Raw genomic sequence first — 22,963 nt, 5'->3', positions numbered from 1 at the left:
CCAATCCTGATATTGGCCAATAATAAGTAATTTAGCACACAAAATTTTCAAAGAAATTAAATTAAATGTGAAGAAGCACATCCCGTTCCAAATACCAGTGTTTTCAATCTGACACCTCTGTTCCGAGAAAGTAGGTTACCTGTGGGCTGGTAAGCTCTGCTGATGGGATAACTGAGCTCAGGGATATTGTTCCCTGAAATTGTCTCATTCTCTACTGCTACAAGAACACCTGTCTAGAACTAGCCAAAGGAGAATGAAGCATCTAATATATTTCTTCACACTTCACAGTTTACAAGTTGGGGGAATATGGTTGTATGACTCAAAATACAGCAGTGTGCCCTAAAGAAGACTCTCGCTACTCCAGCTGCGTGCAGTATCACAGGGAGGCGAGAGAGGGCAGACGAGGCTCCCACTCCTCTGCTGCTCTTACAAAGCCAGGAAAGGATTTGGCTCTAAATCTGAAAGGCAATGAATACGTATACAGGCCAGCAACAAAGAGCAGGACAGATTTATAGCACTCCAGCAACACCTGGGCAAGTGCTGAGCATATGTCATCGCTTAGACTTGTTGCGCCCCTTTATAGTCTTGATAGATGAACAATTGGCAGCTACCGATAGGAACTTTTAGATGCTCATTGCTTGGCCCAAATCATAATATTTGTCCTGAAAACAATACACTTCCAGGTTTAAAAGCTTACATCGTACATAAAACACTTTTTTTTGGTTAAAAAGGAACAATGTATACAAAATAGTATGAGAAATGCAAATACCTAGAGGTCGACATGTCTAAAATCAGACTCTGTTTTTGCACAGTCCTAAGACTGGTTTTCCTCAGACTCTATCTCCTATTCTTTTCAGCTTCTTTCATCAACTGATATGTGAAATTGGAATCTATTCTACTACAGGAAGGAGAGGACTTTGCTTGGTTTTAGTCCTTCAAAGTTTTTAGCACATTTATGAGGTTGTACCAAAATCAATTTTAACTTTTAGGAGAAAAACATGCAAATATTTTGCACTCAAAGACCATAAGTTAGGAAAGAGCTTATCTGTGGGCTGACCTATCTATAGCTGTGGAACAGTGGGAATCTGAGCTGTAACACATTTTTAGTTTTATGTACACTGGAATTAATTTAATTAATTAATTTAAAAATTGCAATATGCCAAAGATTTTGAGTTTATACATGCTGAGAGCTCTAAGGCATGCAACCTATCATGTTTAAAGACTTTGTTTCAAGATTATGGTTCCCTATGAACTTGGAAGATTTCTTTCTATTGCCTGACTCTCTTCTATTTTGTCCTTTAGGTAGATTTCATTTTTTCCCCAAACATAGTAGTTTTGCTATAAATGGCTTTAATTATATTTTGAAAGAGTCTAAGTTGCTGTTTCTTTTTATCTTTTTTTCCATGGGGGAAACAACTGCCATCTATCTATGCTATATCCCACTGCTCTCACCAAAACATCCTTCAAAGTTGCTAAAATACATAAACCTATAAATATATCCACATTAAAAAAAATGGTTGGAAAACAAGAAACCTGTTTCACAAGACTGTCAAGGTTTAAACATTTGTTTCCCCTCAGCCCAGAAAGCAGACAGTTGACATTCTCACATTTTCCACATCGAAAGAGGAGACACCCACCCTTGGGACAGACAACAGGTGGGTGGTCACAGTGCATGCCTGCAAGGTAGGACACGCAGCTCAAGTTACTTCATAATTCAGAGCCTAAGCTTTAATATTGATCTCTCAGAGTTCAGGTGCATACTCTAATGGTGGGGTCATCTTTTGTAATTACCTGTTCAAGCTCTTCAGCTTCATATAAATGACCTAATAATGAGTCATGGGGAAAGACCCCCTGGCGCTGTAGATTGGCAGCTAGAGCAGGATTAGCCACATTTGGGCTGAGGGATCTACACCCAACTGACTGTTGTGGTTTGTTTTGATCCAGGAGATTCTTCCAAGACTCAGCAGAGACCATTTCAGTGGAATTATTATTAACTGAACATTTCACATGTAACTCTTAAAGCATTGTTCTTTTACTGAAAAAATTCAATAAAAAATTTACAATCAGGTCTATTATTAGGTCTCCAGGTAGTACAGATCAGAATGCACTTCAAAATGCAGGCTCAGAAACAGAGGTGAAAGGAGCATAATTCTCTAATGTCTGTCCTTGGTTTGATGGCATACATTGCCACAGCCTCACTCAGACATGCGTGGGGTTGAGGATGATTAAGCTGCCTTTATGTATGTGTCTACTCTTTCTATGGTAATATTTCACTAGTGTCCATCAATCTGGAGAAAGTGGTAGCTGGGAGGGCAGAGCATTGGCTCCCCTGTCCTCCTGCACCATGCCAGGCTGACTAAACAGTTGCACAGGTGGAAATAAGGGACTTTGTAAAGAGATTTGGAATGGTTTATTTTCCTGTGTAAACGGAGAAAGAAATAATCATAACTCACAAGACAGGTTGAGCACCTGCTGTTTGCTGAAAGATGTGCTCCAAAACACAATATGGCCTCAAATACGCACAATAATTCTGAGGTCCAAGACTTAAATGCATGAAGAGGAATTAATAAGGACTGAACGGATTTAGAAGTAGAACAGCCCTCAAATTAACTGTACCTGTTTCTAGTTAACACTGTCAGCTTCCCATTTCATGTATGCTGAACTATGTATTTCATGTTTCACAAAATTGCAAGGAAAGATGTTAAAATCAAATCAAAACAAAACTCAGACTTGGAAAATAATTATGCTTTAGCAGTAAACCACACAGATAATGTGAGTTATGATGAATCACATAAAGGAAAGCCATGCATTCTTTATATAGCATGAGGATCTCTAAATTATAGTACCTTTCAGGTTGAAACCTCGGCACTGAGTCAGAGGGTTTCCATGTCTCACGTCTTGCCTACGACTCCTCCTGAAATATTTTGTAAAAACAAAATGTCATTCCAAGATAGCTACACTGCAAATAAACACTTTTTTTATTTGTGGGTTTGGTTTTTTTTTTTACTAGATCAACTGTTAGGTTTACTTAGATCAACTGTTCATGACCTACTGTGAGTGTGCTTTATTCTTGGCAAGCTTCCTAGAGTGAAGATACTGTTTAAGTGAATAATCTGTTTCCTGAGGTTTATAAAGTGGTTGTACTCTTGGTAGGTAAAGTAGTTTTGCAATGGAGGTATAGAGATGGAAGGGCTAGAGGTGATGCATAAAACAGACACACGTTCACTGTTGCAAGACTAAAATTCAAAGCCAGAACCCCAGCTCCAACTCTTCATAAAGGCAAGCACCTGAGAATGAGATGCATAAGAGTCACAGTGCTCATATCTAATGCACCAACAGAAAATTATAATATAGGGCATGTTCCCTCCTTAATTTTGGCAGGCACCTTACTTTTGGTGCCTGTAGCCACCTTGGTAGCAGAGTGACTGAAGTATTCATCCAGAATGGTGGAGAGCTACGATTCAGTTCTGTCCTCTACTTGTATGTGACTATTTCCAAAAGATACCCTAACTCACCAAGTCTCAGAATACTTCTAAATGAGACTTTGTTATATTATTTGAATGACAGATGCAAAATCATGATTCTGTAGCAAACTAGCTAGGGAGCTTACTGGGACTGGGAATACTGGCATTTCAGTCCTCCTCAGCTAGGAAGTCATAGCTCACACAATTCAGTGCATGAAAATCTGGTACCTGAATTTTTTATTCTTAAGATATATTATTTTGTTTGCTGAATATTCTGTAAGTTAGTTCAATATTTATCGAGTTCAACAAAAAAATACAATGGTGATAGACGGTTGCAAATAGATGCTGCTGGGATATGTAACAGCTGTATTCTGAACCATGCACTAATGACTCGTGAGATCAGAAACCATAAAAATCCCCTGGAGCTCCAGTACCTCTGAGTGAAGGGTGATGCCTCTGTGGTCACATTATACCAGGTACTGCACAAACACCCAGAGACAGTGTTTATAATCCTATGTCATCTGATCCTTCACTGTATTGTTTTAAAAGGAAACATTTGAAAGGTGATGTTTCAAAGGAGTAATTTCTGACATTCCAAGTATATTTTTGATGTTTACCATCAAAAATATTTCATCTTATGCCTTGGGATCTTAACCTTTGTGAACTATCTATGTGAGTCAAAGGAGACAATGAAGAATTTCTGAGTGAATTTCAGGATTCCTGTGCTGCCGTGAGCTGTCCACACTGTCAGAAATGGCATGCCGCTTGCCTTAAGCAGTTCTGAGAATGTAAACTTACAGTTTGATATTTATAAAAAAAAGGCTGAGAAGGTGGTGGTTAGAAAATAAAGATAATACTGTCAGGTGTTTTGAGGTAAATCAATGTTGGATGAAGAACTGCAGTAATCCATGGGAGACAGAAGTGTCAAAAGAAGCAAATAGGAAATGTGTCCAGCAGATACTACTGTCTAGACGATGGGATTTGGCTTTAATTACCAGTGTTTTCTCCTTCATAATCTCTCTTGTTAGATAAAGGGACAACTCATTTCCTTCACATATGAAAAACAGGTTTTTTTCCATACAATTTTAGGTGTTTATTTTGATTTGATATAAAAAGCAAACTGCAAACAAAATGTCAGCATAAGAGCAAGCCCCAGTGGAAATAACCCTGGGAGTATATAATGGGGATGGCAAGGAATCCACTGGAAATTGCACAGACTGTGTATACCTGACTGCTCATTATCTCTTTCAGCAACTATGTTAGTGTAGGAGTTAGGTGGCCTGAGACCCATGGATTTTTCTTTTCTTTCCTCTCCCCCATTTTCTGACCTTTGTTCCATGGAAGAAAACTGTTTGCAGACTGGAGGCTGAATATACTGAGTGAAAGCAGTAAAAACCCCAGGTACTTTACCAATTGCTACATGGCCAGGTTGGCCTTTACCTTTTAATCTGAAATAAGAAATGAATCAAGAAAATTTTGCAATAACAAAAGTAATTGTCTTTAATCCCAGGGGATGACACTGCCATCAGCTGGTTGGGTCACTGGAGCAGAGCCAAGCTTTGCCTGTTTCTGTCTACTGTTTCCCTCCATGTAGGTAAGGGAGTGAAGCCCATTAACTGTATCTGGTCTTCTGCATCTGCAGCTCAGGTGCAGGGAGTAAGCACAGTGGCACATAGGGCACTCTGCGTGGGGTTAAAAACTGGCTGGACGGCCGAGCCCAGAGAGTGGTGGTGAATGGAGTCAAATCCAGTTGGTGGCCTGTCACAAGCGGTGTTCCCCAGGGCTCAGTATTGGGGCCGGTCCCGTTCCACATCTTCATTGATGATCTGGATGAGGGGATTGAGTGCACCCTCAGTAAGTTTGCAGATGACACCAAGTTGGGCAGGAGTGTTGATCTGCTGGAGGGTAGGAAGGCCCTGCAGAGGGACCTGGACAGGCTGGATCGTTGGGCCGGGACCAACTCTATGAGATTCAACAAGGCTCAGTGCCGGGTCCTGCACTTGGGTCACAACAACCCCACGCAATGCTACAGGCTTGGGGAGGTGTGGCTGGAGAGCTGTCTGGCAGAAAAGGACCTGGAGGTGTTGGTTGACAGCCGCCTGAACATGAGCCAGCAGTGTGCTCAGGTGGCCAAGAGGGCCAGCAGCATCCTGGCTTGTATCAGAAACAGTGTGGTCAGCAGGACCAGGGAGGTGATAGTGCCCCTGTACTCAGCATTGGTGAGGCCGCACCTCGAGTACTGTGTTTGGTTTTGGGCCCCTCACTACAAGAAGGACATCGAGGTGCTGGAGCGTGTCCAGAGGAGGGCAACGAAGTTGGTGAAGGGTCTAGAGCACAAGTCTTATGAGGAGCAGCTGAGGGAGCTGGGGTTGTTTAGTCTGGAGAAGAGGAGGCTGAGGGGAGACCTTCTTGCTCTGTATAAATACCTGAAAGGAGGTTGTAGCAAGGTGGGGCTCAGTCTCTTCTCCCTAGTAACAAGGGATAGGATGAGAGGAAACGGCCTCAAGCTGTGCCAGGGGAAGTTTAGGTTGGATATTAGTCTCCATCCCTGGAGGTATTTAAAAGACGGGTAGACGTGGTGCTTGAGGACATGGTTCAGCGGTGGACTTGGCAGTGCTAGGTTAACGGTTGGACTTGATGATCTTGATTATCTTAAGGGTCTTTTCCAACCTTAATGATTCTATGATTCTATTCTATGACTCCATCATAGTAGGTAAAGCTTTGGCATACATCTAGAAGGTTTGTCTCCTCTGCAGTAATACCTCATTGTGTATTCTGTAGCTTTGTTTGTATATGAAGTGAAATCTTAGCAATACAAGAGCTCACTACAGCCTCCTGCTATTAAATATCTCCCTTGGGAGGAGGAAAGAGGCTCCTGTTTTGCATAAGAATTATGAGATGGACTATTAGCTCTGTTGTAAATTAAAGAGAAATTGCTTTCCCTGTCTGCTTTAATAAATCTCACGTCAAAAACCCCAAATCTGAAGGCATTACATGGAAATCACATTTGCCTAAAATTTCCCTGGAAATAATTCTTCATGCTTAGGAGTAAATGAGGAACAAAAAAAATAAATTACTTTATTCCTCAGACAGCCCAAGAGATATTTTGCTGTATTTAGGGCTATCATAATTACATCCATAGTGAGCAACTGAATTTAAACAAAGGGAACAAATGTTTCACTGATTTTGTGTTCATGAGACAGAAGGATTAATATTTATGATTAGGAATGTGGTGGGTTTTTTGGTTTTTTTTTCAGTCCATGACTTTAAATATGAAAAGGCAAGCTCTTTAGCATACACTCTTGCAGCATACACTCCTAGGTGATGAACAATGCCAAGCACAATAGCTACGAAGGGAGGTGGTGTTTGTACATGCTCCTGAAAGAAATGATATCCCACTTCTCCATCACATTACAACACCCCAGGCTAAACAGCAGAACAAAAGCCTTCTTTCCTTGCAGACTTCACTGGGCTGCTTAATACTGCTCACCTTTTCCCTGTGGGATAAAACCTGGAGCAGGAGTTGCCATCCCAGGCGCAGTATGGATCTCGGGCAAGACAGCAGTCAGCACAGGCGGTCCCGTAGATGTGGCAGCGATGCAAGGATACCTGGGTGACCCCTTCGTCTGAGCTCACATACAACTGTTGCTGTAGAAGGAAATGGAAAGATTTATTTCAGATGTGGAGGAGCTTCACCCGAGACTCGGCTAACACACCTAAAAACCTTTCAATTAATTTTGGAATTAACTCAAGACCAAGAGGGGAGCCACTAATATATATAAAGCCAAGATAAACAGAAATCTCCCAGGTGAACAGGCCTATAATATTTCCACCTTCCTGTTAGAAAACACTTGGAAACATTCGGGATTGTTAAAGTTTTTTGGACATTGAGTGTCATTGTTCTGTTCTGGGGCAGACAGACTGAGTTAATATTGCTCAGATTTGAGAATTTGGTTCTTACCCAGTGAGGATTATTGGCTCAAGCCTTTGAACTAAGTATTTTCTCTGCATATAGTCACTTTAATAAATATTATACAGAGTTCCTAGTTGGATTCTCCAGTGCAGAGATTTCCAAGACATAAAACCTAGAGATTATGTTGAGGCTTAGGGCCAGATTCTGATAGCCTTTATATACCTGGAAAAACAAGTCAACACAATTTTTATAATAAATGAGAGCTTTTGCAAAAGAAGTTCAAAGTGAATAGGTCATCACCAAAATCTGGGCCAAAATGACTGCTTTACTCAGAAACAATTAATCAATTATTCTTAAAATATAAATTAATATTGAACAAAAACCTTGAAACTCCCCTGATCTTTTTGTCAGAAAACTAAAAAATTACACTCAATTCAATTTAGTGAGTAACGTTTACTTATTAGTAGTTTTGTAAAATATTGAGCTTGCAAAAATATTGTTGCTTGCAAAATCATGAAATACATATTTTTAGTTTTGGTGTTTAACATTTAAGCAGAAATCCTCTCAGTTGTTTTCATCATTCTTATTGTCATTGTTATTACTAATAAACAAACACGCACATTTGCACCATGGACCCAACAGCCCCAACACTGCCTTTTTGCATTAACCAGACTTCCAAGGGAAAATCTCTATCTAGGACTTGTAGAAAAAATAGGGAGGACAAATTTCCTCTTTTAGTACTTTTTTTTCCTTACTTGTCAAACAAAACAACAAAAAAAATTACACTTTCAGTGAATTAGAAAAGATACATCATGAATAGAAATTGTTTTATCTTAGTGGCTCTGGGACATATAAACAGCTCATGCAAACTTCAGTCAAGTTTCTCCATATTCATTATGGAAAATCTCCTGCCTATATTTAGTATGCTGCACAACAGTGGGTATTCTAATATCTTTAAGTCAGTTTATTTCTCCATTAATAAACACTAAGTAAGCATTCCACTTTTCTTTACCTTCTTAGATGAAATCTTCATTGTTGTTATAGGAGAATTACTCTGAAAGACAAAATTTCAAACCACAATTACAAGGACTCTCTAGTTAATACTGTCCCAATATTAAAATTTAAAATTCAATAAAACCTAAGTCCTATCTAAGAAAACTATAACTTTTCATATCTTGGAAAGGCATCACTCACTCCTACTAATTTTTTGCTATTTTCAGAACTAAACAAATGACATAAATACAAGTAATGTCTCACAAAGTGTATTAGCTAAACTCAACTGCATTATTCTTACTCGTGTGCATCAACAAGTTTTTGTACACTTCTAATTAACCTGCATCTGTGTTACTTCAGAAGTATAGGAGCGATGTGTTTTGAAGCCATTACTCTCACTTTGTAATAAGAAACAATGTTTTTTCTTTGATGATGATGATAAAGAAAAATCATACAATAGCTCACGTGTATTTACCATAGGATCCAGATAAGAATATGTTATATTTCTCCTACGCATTATCTACAGTGCATAGTTTGGTTACCGTCCAACATATTATTTCAGGTTATCAACAATTAGAATATTAAAAATGGTATGTGTGTTATTGAATGTTTCTTTCCCAGAGACAGTACTGTATACTACTGTGTGTCATCACTGCATTCTATTATTGTCTGTGTCCAAACCAAATGTTAAAGAGCTGGAAAAGGAATTATCACATACATTGCCTTAAGCAAGTGAAGCAATTCATTATTCTCATCCAAACAAATGATAAAATTGACGGTAATAAAAAATGTTCAGCATTTTTTTAAGATTTAGCATTTTCTCAGTTCACAAAGGAAAGCCATAGTGGTGGGCCAGTATTAATTGCAGTGGACTACAAGCAGAGCAAGGAGGCCAGGAGTAGGAAATCTGGCTGCAAATCATGTGAATTGGCAAAGGTTTGAAGGAGTTTAGAGGTGCTATAGTATTTCATTAACTGTCTGGAGACTCAAGGTCAAATGCAACATTGGATCTGATGCCACATTCTCCTTTCCTTGCTTATACTCCAGAAAGGAATCAATGCTTTGCTTACTCTCGATACGTACTAGCACACAACCAGTGATCTCATTCCTGCTTTCTTGCAGAGACTCATCAAAATACTGCCATGCTGCCCGCACAGATTGCAATGGCAGAGGTTACAATATCATGATTTTGAGGGTTCAGGATAAAAAAGTCTGTGCACAGTGGCCCGGAAACTAGGTTTAGGGTCAGGATTCCTCTGAGCCCACCTATATGCTTGCTGTATTAATTTACTTTTCAGTAAATTGAATTAGTAGTACTTGGGTGAAGGGTACTTTTTAGGTAGTATTACTCCCATATATCTTTTTTAAAGGGAAGTCTTCAACAAAAAAGCCTAGGAAGACTAATTATGCCGTTATGAGTGTTAACACAGAGTGTATTCTTTCTCTTAATGAAATTGTTAATGCTGCTTGTCTAGATAAAAAAGCTTAAATTTTCCTTTTTGTATCCCCTCAATGAAATGGAGAAAAGCCCATGACAAAACCCTTAACTAGGTTTATAGATGCATGCTACCATTTGCCCTGAGACTACTTGGTTTAAAGAATAGCCCATTCAAAAATTTGAAGGCGATTTTTCAACATGAGGGGGAACATATTCTTTAGGTTATTACAAGCTGCTACCTGCCAGAGTGATTGACAGAGGCTATTCCCTTATTTCTCCCTGGAGTTGTTTGTGTTTCTTTACAGCTTATGTTGTGTTAAGCTTGTAGCTTTCTTGACTCCAGAGGCATGTGGCTTTGAAAAACTGGAGTTAAGCAAAACCAACACTAGTTTGCTTCCATTCTGCAGCTCAGAATCAGGAAGATTATCAGATAATCAAAGAAGTACAAAAATCTTAGATTCCATCTGTAAATAGCGACAGTCAATGATAAAAGTTGCCTTCTGGCAGCTACTATAACATGACCTCGTAAAAATGTGGTTATCAAAATCCTTCTAGCCAGTATAACAACATAAAAAATAAGCAAATATAGGGGAAAAAAAGGACTTCAGCTAGCTACAGCCTTCCTAACAGTGGACATTTTATATTCCTCTTTGGGTGGGTATCAAGCTGACAGTATGCACATTTACTTGATCTTTTATCAAGTCACAGTTGCCCTTGCCAAAGTCTCTTAGAACAAAGTGTTTGTGTGAACATACACATTGGAAGAATAAAAGTAGGAGCAAGCCAAACCTGAAAAACCTCCAGCTCTTCTAAAATTAGTTCTCCACTTGCAGAGAAGTTGGTGGGTAGGACAACAACTTTTTGTACGGTTCCTTGGTCTGGAAAAGATGAGAAAAAGTGAGATCATGTGACAGAGAGAGAAAGAAAAAAGCAGATGAACCATTATCAATTATTAAGAGAAACCATCAAAGCATGACATACAGAAATGTAAGAAATGTTCAGTAATTTCTAGGGTTTGGGGTCAGAAAGAACCATGAGATAATTCCTTGCATAGGAATACTATATATAGTATTATTCTCATATATGAACATGAAGAAGTCATGGCAAGATTGGAGTTACTACCAATACTGTTACCATTCTACGCAGAAAGATCAATCAAAATCAGTATCTTTTGTACTAGTTGCTGTACAGACACACAGACAGAGGCAGTATCTATCCTAATGATCTTAAAGTTAAAACACAGCAATATAAACAGGTAAAAGGGAGACACTGCAGAATTTAATATATATCCATATTCATTAACAAAACATAATGACAACTGATGACATGAAAGGTAAACCTTCCAAAGAATAACTCTACCTACACTTAAAAAAAGTAAGATGAAAGGTTTTTTTTTCAGGAAAGTCAAACAATAATCAAGTCCGTTACACATTGGTAGGAGTTAATATTTTGGTCCATAAGGAAAAAACGAAAAGCAAGGTGAAGATATTGTACCTACTCTACCATGGCTGCCCTCTCAAAATACAGTTCTAAGCCTTCCAAATCCACTCAGATCAAAGGAGTAAGAAGTAAGAAGGATAGGGCAATGGCACTGTTTTTGCAGGGTAGATGTGATGAGTGATACCAAAGGGATATTTGTGATTAGTTTTCCAAATTTGTAATGTGGAAAGAATATATGAGATGGAGGGGTCCATCTGTGAAGGCTCTTAAAGGCTGAGACAGCCACTGAATTATTTCTGATGTGGCAGAAAAGGCAGACTGTAGGAGAATCACAAGGACAAGCATTTTTACTTGGAAAAAGCACAGAACATAGAATTCCCATTGCCTGAAAGGCTGGAAATTAGTCTGAGTAGAATAAATTTATTTGCCTAATATTCATTCTGAGGAATGAGACCACATGGTATAGATTCTGTTCGGCCTTCAAAAGTTTTATGAGCATTATAGACTTGTGCGGTTAGTAAAACACTAGTATAGTGCAATATAGGTAAGTATCTATGAGTATTTTTATGAATTTGTGACCAAGGAAAGGAAATCTTAGCTTCCTGTTTGGCAATTCATGATGTCAACAATGTAAACTGAAAAAGGGCAATTTTGCTTTTGCTTTTAAGGTCAATGACTAAATTTCATAGCTGGAGCTGGAGGGCAAGTTGGTTACAGTAAATAATTTACATCTTCTTATTTCCCCGGAGGAAGCCAGCAAATAATAATATATTTTATTTTTAAAAATAAGGTTTAAAGCCAGAATATTGATATGTAATGACCTGACCACACACAGCGAGCACATTGTAGTATTTTGTCATTTAAAAAAAAGGAAAAGAGAAATTGAAAGCTGACAAGACTTAAAAATGTGTAGCTATCAATTGTACATGCTCAGGGCACGTTAGGCATGAATTTTTCATGAGAATTTTCTATGGAGAACATTTATTCTCATTATACAATGGCACGATAAACCAGTTCCTTCCGAAGAAACTTTACTGAAACTAAATCTTGTGATAGCACAGCTGTGGTCTAGACTGGGTGCCAGTATTAGCAAAGCTATGAGAACCTGAGATAGATTTACTAACTGCCGGGACCCACTGAAGCTTTAAACTGCTGCAGATGCATCCCTCATTGGAGCTAAGGAGAAGTAAATGCGTGTGCATGTGTGTGTGCGTGTTTCTGCTCCTACGAAAGGGAATAACCCACTCACAAATATACACAGTTTAAGCCCAGTCTACGTCTGCTTCTTTGCATCCTTTTATCAGTTTTCTCTCTAACATTAAACTATACGATACAAAATACTGTATCAGAAGTGCAGGAAGGAGTTGCAGCCTTTTGTTTTTTTCTTAGCTGCCTGCAAAGTGTCAGCTACCTGTAACCCTGACATACAGGGCACTAAGCATGTTGACAGTGACCTTACCTGCAAAGGAATGTGAGGCTGCCGAGCCTCTGAAGAACCAGTTTATTTCAGTGATCCATTAGTACATGCCACACATTTAAAATTCCTAAATTGTCTTTGGTCCTCAAATATTGCCCCAAACTGAAATCAGAACCTGAGGGGAGATTTTATCCTGGGCATTGGCACAGAAAATACTGATAATGCCTGACGCCAAGTCCTTGTGTCCTGATAAACTTTCCTATTTGAAAACTAGGTTCCTATCTGCCTTTTTGTCACACCCCAACAAAATACACAGAGTTAAGGACTGTTTACCTTGGTATTCATTCCCTTTGACTCAATATTTTACCATTCACTTTGACTCATTATTGTACCATGAGGGACAGATCATTGCAGAAAGGAATGTTCCATTGTTTTAAAGGAATTAGTAAACTTAACACAGCATTTAAAATAAATATGCATGTTAGGGAAAGTAGGCAATAAAGAGCTATTCATTAAATGAAACCACTTAAAGCAAGGAATTCCAATAGTCTCTACATATACATATATATATATGCATAATTCCAACAATACATGGCTTTTAGGCTATAGCCCTCCACCCCTTCTAAAGATAGTTTTTCTACTGTTTCTCAGCCTGTTCCTTAATAAATGAAAAGCAAATATTTGTGCCCAGAAAACACTTCTCATTCCTTTCTCAGTAGTACTGATGTCTCCACTATAAGCACAGTAGCTGACAAATCAAGCACTTACTTATACATGTTCACGTCAGAAAGCTTATGGTACATCAGAGTTTTGCTTATTTCCTTTAATGGCAAGGCAGCAAACTAAATGCACTGGATCAGAAGGAAGGTTGGAAAGGACCTTTAATGGCAAGGCAGCAAACTAACTTCCCTGGATCAGAAGGAAGGCTGGAAAGGATGCAGCACTGTGCAGTGCAGGAGATAGATGCAAAGTAGCAGTGCCTAAGCTCTTTCCCAGTGTATTTCATAACAGATAATCTTTTGTGTTGTAAGCCAGGCATAAGAGATCATCAAACAAGTATAAGTCAAATTTTTTTGTGTTTAGGTCAATGTATGAAATTATAAGCTAATTCTGTAAAAATCATAAAAGTGAACAGGATGGTTTCCTTTGCCAATTACTTGTTACTTCTAGAAATCCACTTGCAAACAGTTCTACACTTTTATGATTTCACATAGTCATGAAAAAAGCTATTGTGTCTCCAGAATATCAATCCACCACTAGAACGTATGAAGTGAAGAGGCAGATTTATGCTCACCACTTCCCTGACTTTTCACGGGGAGCTGTTTGCAGCCTCACATCAGTTCAGCAGCCTGTGAGTTAAGGGCAGACAGACAAGCAAGAAGGAATCTCCCTCAAGCTGATGGCAAGAGGACAAGGGTGACTCATAATGACTCCTTTTCTGTTTCAAACCTGCTTGAACAACTGCAGTCTCCCAGCTTGACATGGAAGACAATGTTATTGAGGTTGTGTTCCCTCTGAGAGGATGGAGAAAGAGGGCACAGCAAGGGAGGAAAATGCTAACATCCTACAGGCTAAAAAAGGTGTAGAAAGTATGCAGAGGGGGAAATAAATGGAGAAAGAAGGCAGTCCAATAAATGGTCCAAGGAAGGAAGGGAAACAAATAATAATAACACCTTCCTTGAAACGTAGGGTGTGATTCTGTCTGGTATTAATCAGCTAAGCTTCACTGATACCAGTTGGATGATGTCTGATTACACTAATTCCTGGTCTGGCTGACCATGGGCAATGGAAAAGGCAAAGCTTAATGAACAGCAATGAAAAATACACAGGTGTTTGGCTGGAATCTGTATTCCAAAAGCTGAATCTGCAGGTCCAAATTTAAATCTCTTTCTCTGAATTTCTACTACCTTTTCTTTCCCCAGCCCTAAGTGAACACTGCAGTTGTCAGTATTGTGAGCCTCAAAGAGAGTCAGGACCAATCCACCCCTGAGCCACATCACATGCACGAATTGAACAACAAATAAAAACCCTGACTTTTCGGCATCATAAAAAAATGACTGCAATGGACACCGCTACCCAGCCAGGAGATTCACAGAGAGGCCTCCTGCAGTAATCCCCCTCCCTGATGTGTCTGACATTGCTGGAGACCCTCTGAAAACTTTCCTCTCTGTTGTACCTGTCAGCCTGATGGCAGGTTAACTATTTTTGGTCTCTAATTTGAGTTGAAACTGATGCAAACAAATAACATTACGAAGAAAAAAGGAAGCAAAGAGTTTGCAGAATGCTTAAAATCCCTCTGTTTGAGAAAATGTTCAGGCTCAGCAGAGCACCTGAGGCGGCAGCAGGTCAGCAGTCAGGGCTGAGAGCCAGGTCCCCACACTCTCTGCTGTCTTTAGGTGTCTGCTGTTAAGTCAGGGCTCCCACCACAGCCACTTAACTTCTTTGTGCTTTGGTTCACTCATCTGTCAGGTGTAATTTTTTTTCCAACTCGTAGTATCGCTGTGAAACTTTGTAAAGTCATTTCAAGCTGCATCAAAGAACAAAAAGGCGGATACAAATGTCTAATGAGCTCACGCTTGAGGGCAAAACTTTCACATAGCCCCAGTTCAGTCAGTCTTCTGGGACACACTGTGATCTTGTTTGAACAAAAAGTGAACAGGGAAAATAAAACTGGCGGAGGAATGCCCTCTTAACTTACATATTTTCTTAAAAGGCTGTGAAAAAGCATTGGATGAGTTGGTCAATGAAAGGTTTTGAGTGACTCAGGCAGGATGACCAAGAGGAAGAAGGAAACTGTCTGCTGCCTGTGGTGCCACTGTTGTGCAACATCATCTTCCCAAGCTCGCAGACATGAAGCTGCAGCCAGCGAGTCTGTGGGAGGCAAGCTTGCTCTTCTGACCAGATTATCTCCGTTAGAATCTGTAACTCATTACATGATTTTGGCTATTGCGTTACTGGAGGCTACCATTGTCAGCAAGGGTTAGTTTTCCAAAAAGACAGCCATCATGTAACACCATGAAAATGCATATTACAACCTTATGAAGGCACTTACTGCATCCAGACTTTGAAAACAAGTGTTGCATCAGAAAAGAAAAGATAATAAGAAACATCGATCAACCTCATGCCACATCAGGTGCATGTGGCCCACATTAATCATCTGAATAAGCCACACTAAAGTCTGAAGTGCCTTTTCACGGCAGTAAGTTAGATCTCTTTACACAAAAACATATCCTATCTTGATAGCAAAGAGCTGAAAAAAATCCTATTGGTGCCCATGGCTGTGTCATGTACCCTAGTTTGACCCAGACATTTAAATATTTTCATAACACCAAGAGCAATAAAAAAACCCATGCATAATCTTATGGTTGTGCAATCTGCATGTACTTTGACCGAAGCCTTTCGTACTACAAGCAGTAGGTGGCATGCTTAAAAAATAAATATTAATCTCAGGAAAATGTTCTCATGCTGTTTTACTGCTGTTCTTATAAGTCAGATGGAAAACAATCTACCAAAGTATAAACAGAAAATGTTGCAAGCTTGGATTCTTTAGATATAACTGAAATGAGTAAAGTAATTACAGTAAAACTCTAAGGTGAATCAAAAACTTCAGGACTGAGTCCTGGTCTACCACAGAAATGGGATAATCGAAGAAGAACTCTAACCCTAAATTCCTGAACAGAATATGTTATTACTCACTGCATAGGGAAAAAGTATCATTAGCATCACCCTTGTCAAATATGCAAATGAGTGATTACATTATATCCAAGTAAATTATCTCTCAGGTTTCTATTTGGGAAGACGAGGTATACAGCATTCTTCTCTTGTAGCACTGCTCTCTACCATTGAAGACTTGCTCCTTACTCTAAACCAGCTTATTTCAGAGAGGGGTGAAGAGATCCCTTTGTGTGGACTTAACAAAACTAACAAGTTTTTTTAAGTGCTTTGGGAGTCTTCAGGTTGAAAAGCATAGGGAAAATAGGAGATAGTTATCATTTGAAAAGCAGGTGAAATGCTGTGAGAACAATGTCTGTCCCTGGGATTTATTTTGTTAGCTACGTAGGCGAGGGAGAAAAGCAACATATTAACTCTTGGCATGGACCAGCCCCTGTGAGCTAGGCACTTTTGTCTGGGCGTGCAAAGGAAACACTACATTTAGTTCACATTAATGTGAAAAAGTGACACAGCTGTCTATACCCTCCCATGCCATGGCTACATGATGAAAACCACTGGGGTTCTTGGAGTTTTATACTTCTGTTATTCTTCGCTTTCATTCAGGAACTGATTTATTACTGAGGCTATAGAGGAGGAAGAGAGGAAAAGCTAAACATTTTGTGTGCTCTGCATCTGGCAAGACATAAAACACTCCAATTTCAAGCATGAGACAGGTCACTGACAGTGACAGACATGGCTGGCAACATCTCAGTTCAGCAGCAGTAACTCGCCATCCAAGCTGAGTCTAATTGTCACCAGGTGTCAAGTCCCATTGTCTCCAGCTGTGGGGCTCCAGGCTCCCAAGGAAATTATCACATGAAATTCTCCTATACAATGTGGTTTTTGCATTTGCTGGGATGAACTGACACCAAAGCAAATCCCTTCTGCATTCCTTTTGACAGTTAATATCTCTATCGAATCCTCCTGAGTCTCACAGAAAGCAGAGAATAAAGAAGACAAGTTTCTCCTCTCAGTGGCTGAAACTTGATCACTTTTATTTAAAAGGACTGAGAAATGCAGTAACTTACATTGCACCAATTTCTTTTGAGGAAGACTTTGGAAGCTATTAATGTCCTGTACCCTACTGAGGAAGAATAATGCCTCCCCTCCAGCTCACTAGAAAGCAGACAATGATCCTCGCCTCCAGTGTAACGCAGAAGATAAAGCAATGAATATAAAGTATCAAGAGCTGCAATTTACGTATTTGTCCCATAATGGACCCTGTGCTGATACACCAAAGAGGATTAACAAAACGTAAGGACAAGCTGAGGAATGTTAATGTTTTTAACAAGTCACAGGTGTATGTGTGAGGCCACACTCATCACCTAAAAACAGTTAGAAGCTAATCAAAGTATAAAATGAAATGAACTGTATTTATCTCTTGCAGAATTATGGAAATGCTAAATATCAGTATTGTGCATTTTCATGCAAATTTCAAATTTTCAATACATTTCCAGTTGTCGTGGTTTAAACCCAGTTGACAACTAAGCACCACACAGCCACTTGCTCACCCTCCACCTCCCAGTGGGATGGGGGAGAGAATTGGGAAAAAAAAGTAAAACCTGTGGGTTGAGATAAAGACAGTTTAATAGGACAGCAGAGGAAGAGATAATGATGATGATAATGATAATAATAATAATAATAATGATAAAAAATATACAAAACAAGCAATGCACAATGCAATTGCTCACCACCCACTGACCAACACCCAGCCCATCCCTCAGCAGTGATCCCTGCCCCCTGGCCAACTCCTCCCAGTTTATATACTGAGCATGACATCATACGGTATGGAATAGCCCTTTGGCCAGTCTGGGTCAGCTGTCCTGGCTGTGCCCCCTCCCAGCTTCTTGTGCACCTCACAGAGCGTGGGAAGCTGAAAAGTCCTTGACTAGTGTAAGCACTGCTTAGCAACAACTAAAACATCAGTGTGTTATCAGCATTATTCTCATCCTAAATCCAAAACACAGCACTATACCAGCTACTAGGGAGAAAATTAACTCTCTATCCCAGCCAAAACCAGGACACCAGTATTAACTATCACTGCTACATTAAGAATCCTATATTGGTTGGAAACTTATATGTCTTCTCTTTCCCACTAATTTTTAGTAGAATTTTCCTTCAATTAACATTAGAGGTTTACAGAGCATTTTAAAACAATGGCGCCACTATATAAAAAAATGCATGAAACGTTCATTTGAAAGATGCCTACCAAGCCTACCAAGCTATTACTCTGGCTAAACATAGTGATTTGGAAAGGAATAAAGCTAATAGAAAACCAAACCTTTTCTTTTACTAAGAGTTCTTGTGGAGTTGTATAAAAGTAGTAGGGACAATATCTATTAACACTTCCGATATTTCTACAGTAGTGTACAAAGACTCTACTTCTGTAGGAAGGGAGGAAAATGACCTTAAAGGTTCACAAAGTCAAGAGCTGTAGCTGCATTAATTAAACTAAAAAAAAAATGTTGCTACATGTTAGGGAGGTGGGGGGAAAAACCCACCTCAAGAAGAAAGCCCTGTCCTGATTAGCTGAATTTGGTAGTTTTCAATGACTCTGCAAGTAGGATCAAAGAGATCTTCAAGAACACCTTAAAACTTATTTATCAACTGCCAATGAAGAAAACAAAAATATTCAGATCAAAAACTGATGACATTCCTAACGAAATTCATTAACTGGAACTTCTACCCTGGCTATGCCTTGTAGTATACTAAGCATTCACAGTACAGTAGATGGTGACCTGGTAAAGGTTTGACACAAGAACATGAATGAGGCGTTTCTGTTTTCCTATTTCCTTTCATTGAACCGCAGAACCTTGTAGGCTGGAAGGGGCCTCTAGAAGTCATTTAGTCCAATCCCCCACTCAACGCAGGCCCAATTAGATCAGGTTGCTTGGGGCCATGTCATGTTGGGTTTTGAATCCTTTGAGTCTCCAAGGATGGAGAATTCACAGCCTCTCTGGGCCCTTGTTCCAATGTTTGATCACTCTGACAGTGAAAACCTTTTCCTTTATATCTAATTGCAATGTCCCACATTGCAACTTGAGTCCATTGCCTCTCACCCTGATATCGAGAAGAGTCCAGATCTGTTTTTTCCCATTAGATAGTTGTACCCTCCCATTAGATAGGTGTCAATAGCAATAAGGTCTCCCCTTAGCTTTCTCTGAATAAACTCAATTCTCTCAGCCTCTCATACATCACACGCTACAGTCCCTCAGCTGATCTTGTTCCATTAAGTCAATGTTTTCCTTGCACTGGGGAGCCCACCACTGGACACAGTACTCCTGACAGGAGACGAATACAGGGGAAGAATCCCTTCCAGCAACCTGCTGGCTGGATACACTTCTGCTCATACAGCAAGGAGGCTCCTTCAGCACAAGGGCACCCTGCTGATTTTGATAGTTGGGGAGGTTTTTCTAAGAAGAGTGAAGAAAGTTCCTTTTAATCCTGCCCCTACAGAAGCCTGACATTCTTGTGGGATGTTTTAGCATTAGCTACCTAAATCTGTTATAACAGGATGGTTTTTCCCAGCCCCATGTGAGTTTGCTGGCAGACACAGTTATTCTACAAGCAGAAAACAACCAGGACCCCAGTAATATGTGAACCATAAAAGCAATGCAAGCCATCTCTGTAATTATTTTCTGATGTTCAGAGATATATTTGTTCTCCTGGAGTTCTTTTCCTTTGTTCTACTTGAAATCATCTGTAGTAAAAAAGATTAGCCTTTGTGCCTATCAACCTATAATGCCCTGTTAAGCCAGCAGGAGTTTCAGATGTGAATGAATCCTAGGGTCTAGCCAAAGTACCACTCTGCTTGTCTGCTTCAATCAGAAAAGTGTGATTCGTATCTGAATATTTTAAAAAATCAATATTGATCAGTACAAGAATCACTTGACCTGTTCCCTGCAGACTTCAGAAGCGTAACACCAGATTCAAATTTGATGCAACTAAAAACAAAATGTAGGTTATATTACACAGAAATTATTTTAGAATACTTGGATCAAATTCTCTGTGTCCACTACTGCTAGGACTCCAACCATTTGTTTCTTTTTCTCTGCTAAATACTTCCATATTTTCACTTTTTTTGTGGAGCTGTTATTTCTGCCTTTGTTACATTCTGATCAGATCATGTTTTTCTTCAGAAGTAGCTTACACAGCATATATTAAATAATGATGACGAGAGTATACAAAACAATACAAAGCCAGATTTTGGTATTTTTACTGTTAGAGAGCATCAAATTCTAATGTGGAATCATGTTGCAGACAAACCATAGTCAAGAGAAGTATTATAATTTAGATCAAATACAATATATACTAGTGTTCATTTCTGTCTCAAATAAAATTCCTATCAATACATTGTATCTCTTGCACATAATTAACATCTATAGGAAACATAAAAATGCACAGAAGGTAAAAAGAGAATAATTTATGGATTTCTTTAGACATTTTTGTAGATAGCACATATGTTTAAACAAACATTTCTGAAAGCTACAAGTTGTACAGATTGGAGTTGATTGAAATTATAATTCAATGGAGGAAAACAACTGTTGCTTAGTCTGTCTTACCTGTTCCAAGAAACAAGACGTGATATCTTCCATCAGCAGCATTCACTCGATCCACAGCAATCTTTGTATACTTGTAGTCGGCTCCTATCCGGATGATTAATGGCCTCTTGTGTATTGGGTAAATGGGATTAAACATCAAAGGGTGATTCCTGATGAAGGTCACAACATCGTCTGGAAACTCTTTGGTTGTCCGCATATTAGGTGTGAAGGCTCCTCCTGGACACTGTAAGAAACATGCATAGCAATGCTTAACAATACTTACCATCTTTCAGAGAGTATTCATCTCCAAGTCATTTACAAATATTGTCAGATAGTTGACGAAGTAAGTTCCCGAAAGAGCACTTCAGACTCTGACTGAAAGTAATTATGTTCCAGTAACGGGAATGAAGTGCTTGAATAGCTATGCTTTGAACTCCCATCAATTCAGATAAAGCAAACACAAACATATTTTTGCACTTTCAAAAATCCCATCTTGATGGCAAAGATCCATACTTCTGGACCTATTTCCACATTCTTTATGTTTCTAAACTGCCTGTTGAGAAAAAAAATCCAAGTGATTGGTATGGGAAGATACCAAACTTTCACAGTTATAGAGTTAGTACAAAGGCAAAAGGTAAAATTTGATAATAACTATAATTTGGTTAATATCCTTCTAGTCATTATGTTGACTATGAGATGGTGAAAGGGCCTGTGACTCATCTTAATTTGAAAAAACAATAATATGGAGTTGATGAGGGGGTCCCATGACGACTCGTTTACATCTGAGAAGATTGACCATTCACAGGATCTTGTCTACACTTTCCCTTATGCCCGAGAAATAACAGAGGTCCATGAATATTCTGGATGCTTCCTTACATGTAATCCAAATAATCAGCCCTGAGGCATTCTGGACCTCATGAGGAAATAAAAGCAATCTTAGAAATCTCAAGTGTTTACTGAGAGTGAAACTAAAAGAAGACTGTGGGAAGAAATCAGGAGCTATGTCAGTAACTGGTACAATGTTCTGGATGTACCTATGTTAATTTAAATTACTTTTTTTCAGCCACCATTACCACACTTCTTATTGCTGCTCCTGAGCTTTCATTTTACCCCTTACCAGATTTCTGAGCTGTGAAACTCTCCTTGAAGTATTGGAGCTATTCAGAAATATTTCAACACAATATTTTTCCAGTTGGAAAATGTTGATTTGTTCAATACGAAGCATTTCATGGAAACTTGTTTATTTTGATGAGGACCATTCTTACGTCTAGGATGGAATTTCTGGTCAAAACCACAGACACAAAAATAGCTAGTAGCTTAGGGAGACATTTACCTCACCTGACTTCTACTGTCTCAAAGTCAGGCATTTATTCTTAGTCAGCCATGTAGGTTTCTTCTGTAGTCAGTAATTCAGACTAGATGCTCTGCTTTTAGATGGCTAAAATTACATAAAATGAATCATACTCTGAGAGACTAGGAAACTCGCTGGGGATATATGAGTCATGTGTCCAACCTACCTGATGCAAGCAAATGTTAGAATCTGGGTCTTCACCTCCCAGGGGATCCCTCTAACCACCAGGCAGGAGCGTCTGTTTTACCCTCACTGGTAGAAGCTGTTCCATCTTGTGCATAATAAACTATTCATCGGGAAATACCAGGAACAAAGTAGAGAGGGGACTGCAGCCTAACCCCAGGCTTTAGAATAATCTTCTGGCTCAATTAGGATTTAATTATTTATACAAAGTAGAACAGCTCTGGTAGGAATTCTTTAAAAGAAATTGCTCTGGCATCAGTTACCTTCAGGAAGAAGAACCAGAACTCAGCTCAGATATGGGTCTCTCTTCCCATCTGACATCCTTGACAACTGATTCTTCTGGACTCCTAATTATCCTGAGGGTTTTCGTTCGGTTCTCATTAGAAATGACACTACATGCTAGTCCTCTAAGTTCTCACAAAATTGAATTCTGATTATCTTGTTTGCTTTACTCCTTCCCTCTGTGGCACTTGCATCCACAGTCTTCCAGGAAATGTATGGAGCTATCTGCT

The 22,963-nt window shown here is 39.2% G+C and overlaps 1 protein-coding gene across 1 annotated transcript in view; it reads right to left on the bottom strand.

Moving 5' to 3' along the window:
- Window positions 1-22,963, bottom strand: part of SEMA3C (semaphorin 3C) — a 125,923-nt gene that overhangs the window by 6,120 nt on the left and 96,840 nt on the right. Inside the window, exons 12-16 of the mRNA XM_009462915.2 lie at window positions 20,939-21,161; window positions 10,598-10,686; window positions 8,390-8,431; window positions 6,955-7,112; window positions 2,847-2,914 (exon numbers count right to left, since the gene is read on the bottom strand). Coding sequence (XP_009461190.1) covers window positions 2,847-2,914; window positions 6,955-7,112; window positions 8,390-8,431; window positions 10,598-10,686; window positions 20,939-21,161 — 580 coding nt within the window. The remainder of the gene's footprint in view (window positions 1-2,846; window positions 2,915-6,954; window positions 7,113-8,389; window positions 8,432-10,597; window positions 10,687-20,938; window positions 21,162-22,963) is intronic.

Source organism: Nipponia nippon, unplaced genomic scaffold (assembly GCF_047370975.1).
Source record: "Nipponia nippon isolate SJK-2023a ecotype South Korea unplaced genomic scaffold, ASM4737097v1 scaffold_3, whole genome shotgun sequence".
Classification (NCBI taxonomy): domain Eukaryota; kingdom Metazoa; phylum Chordata; class Aves; order Pelecaniformes; family Threskiornithidae; genus Nipponia; species Nipponia nippon.
Note: the sequence above shows the minus strand (reverse complement) of the source record. Positions and strands in the feature narration are given on the sequence as shown.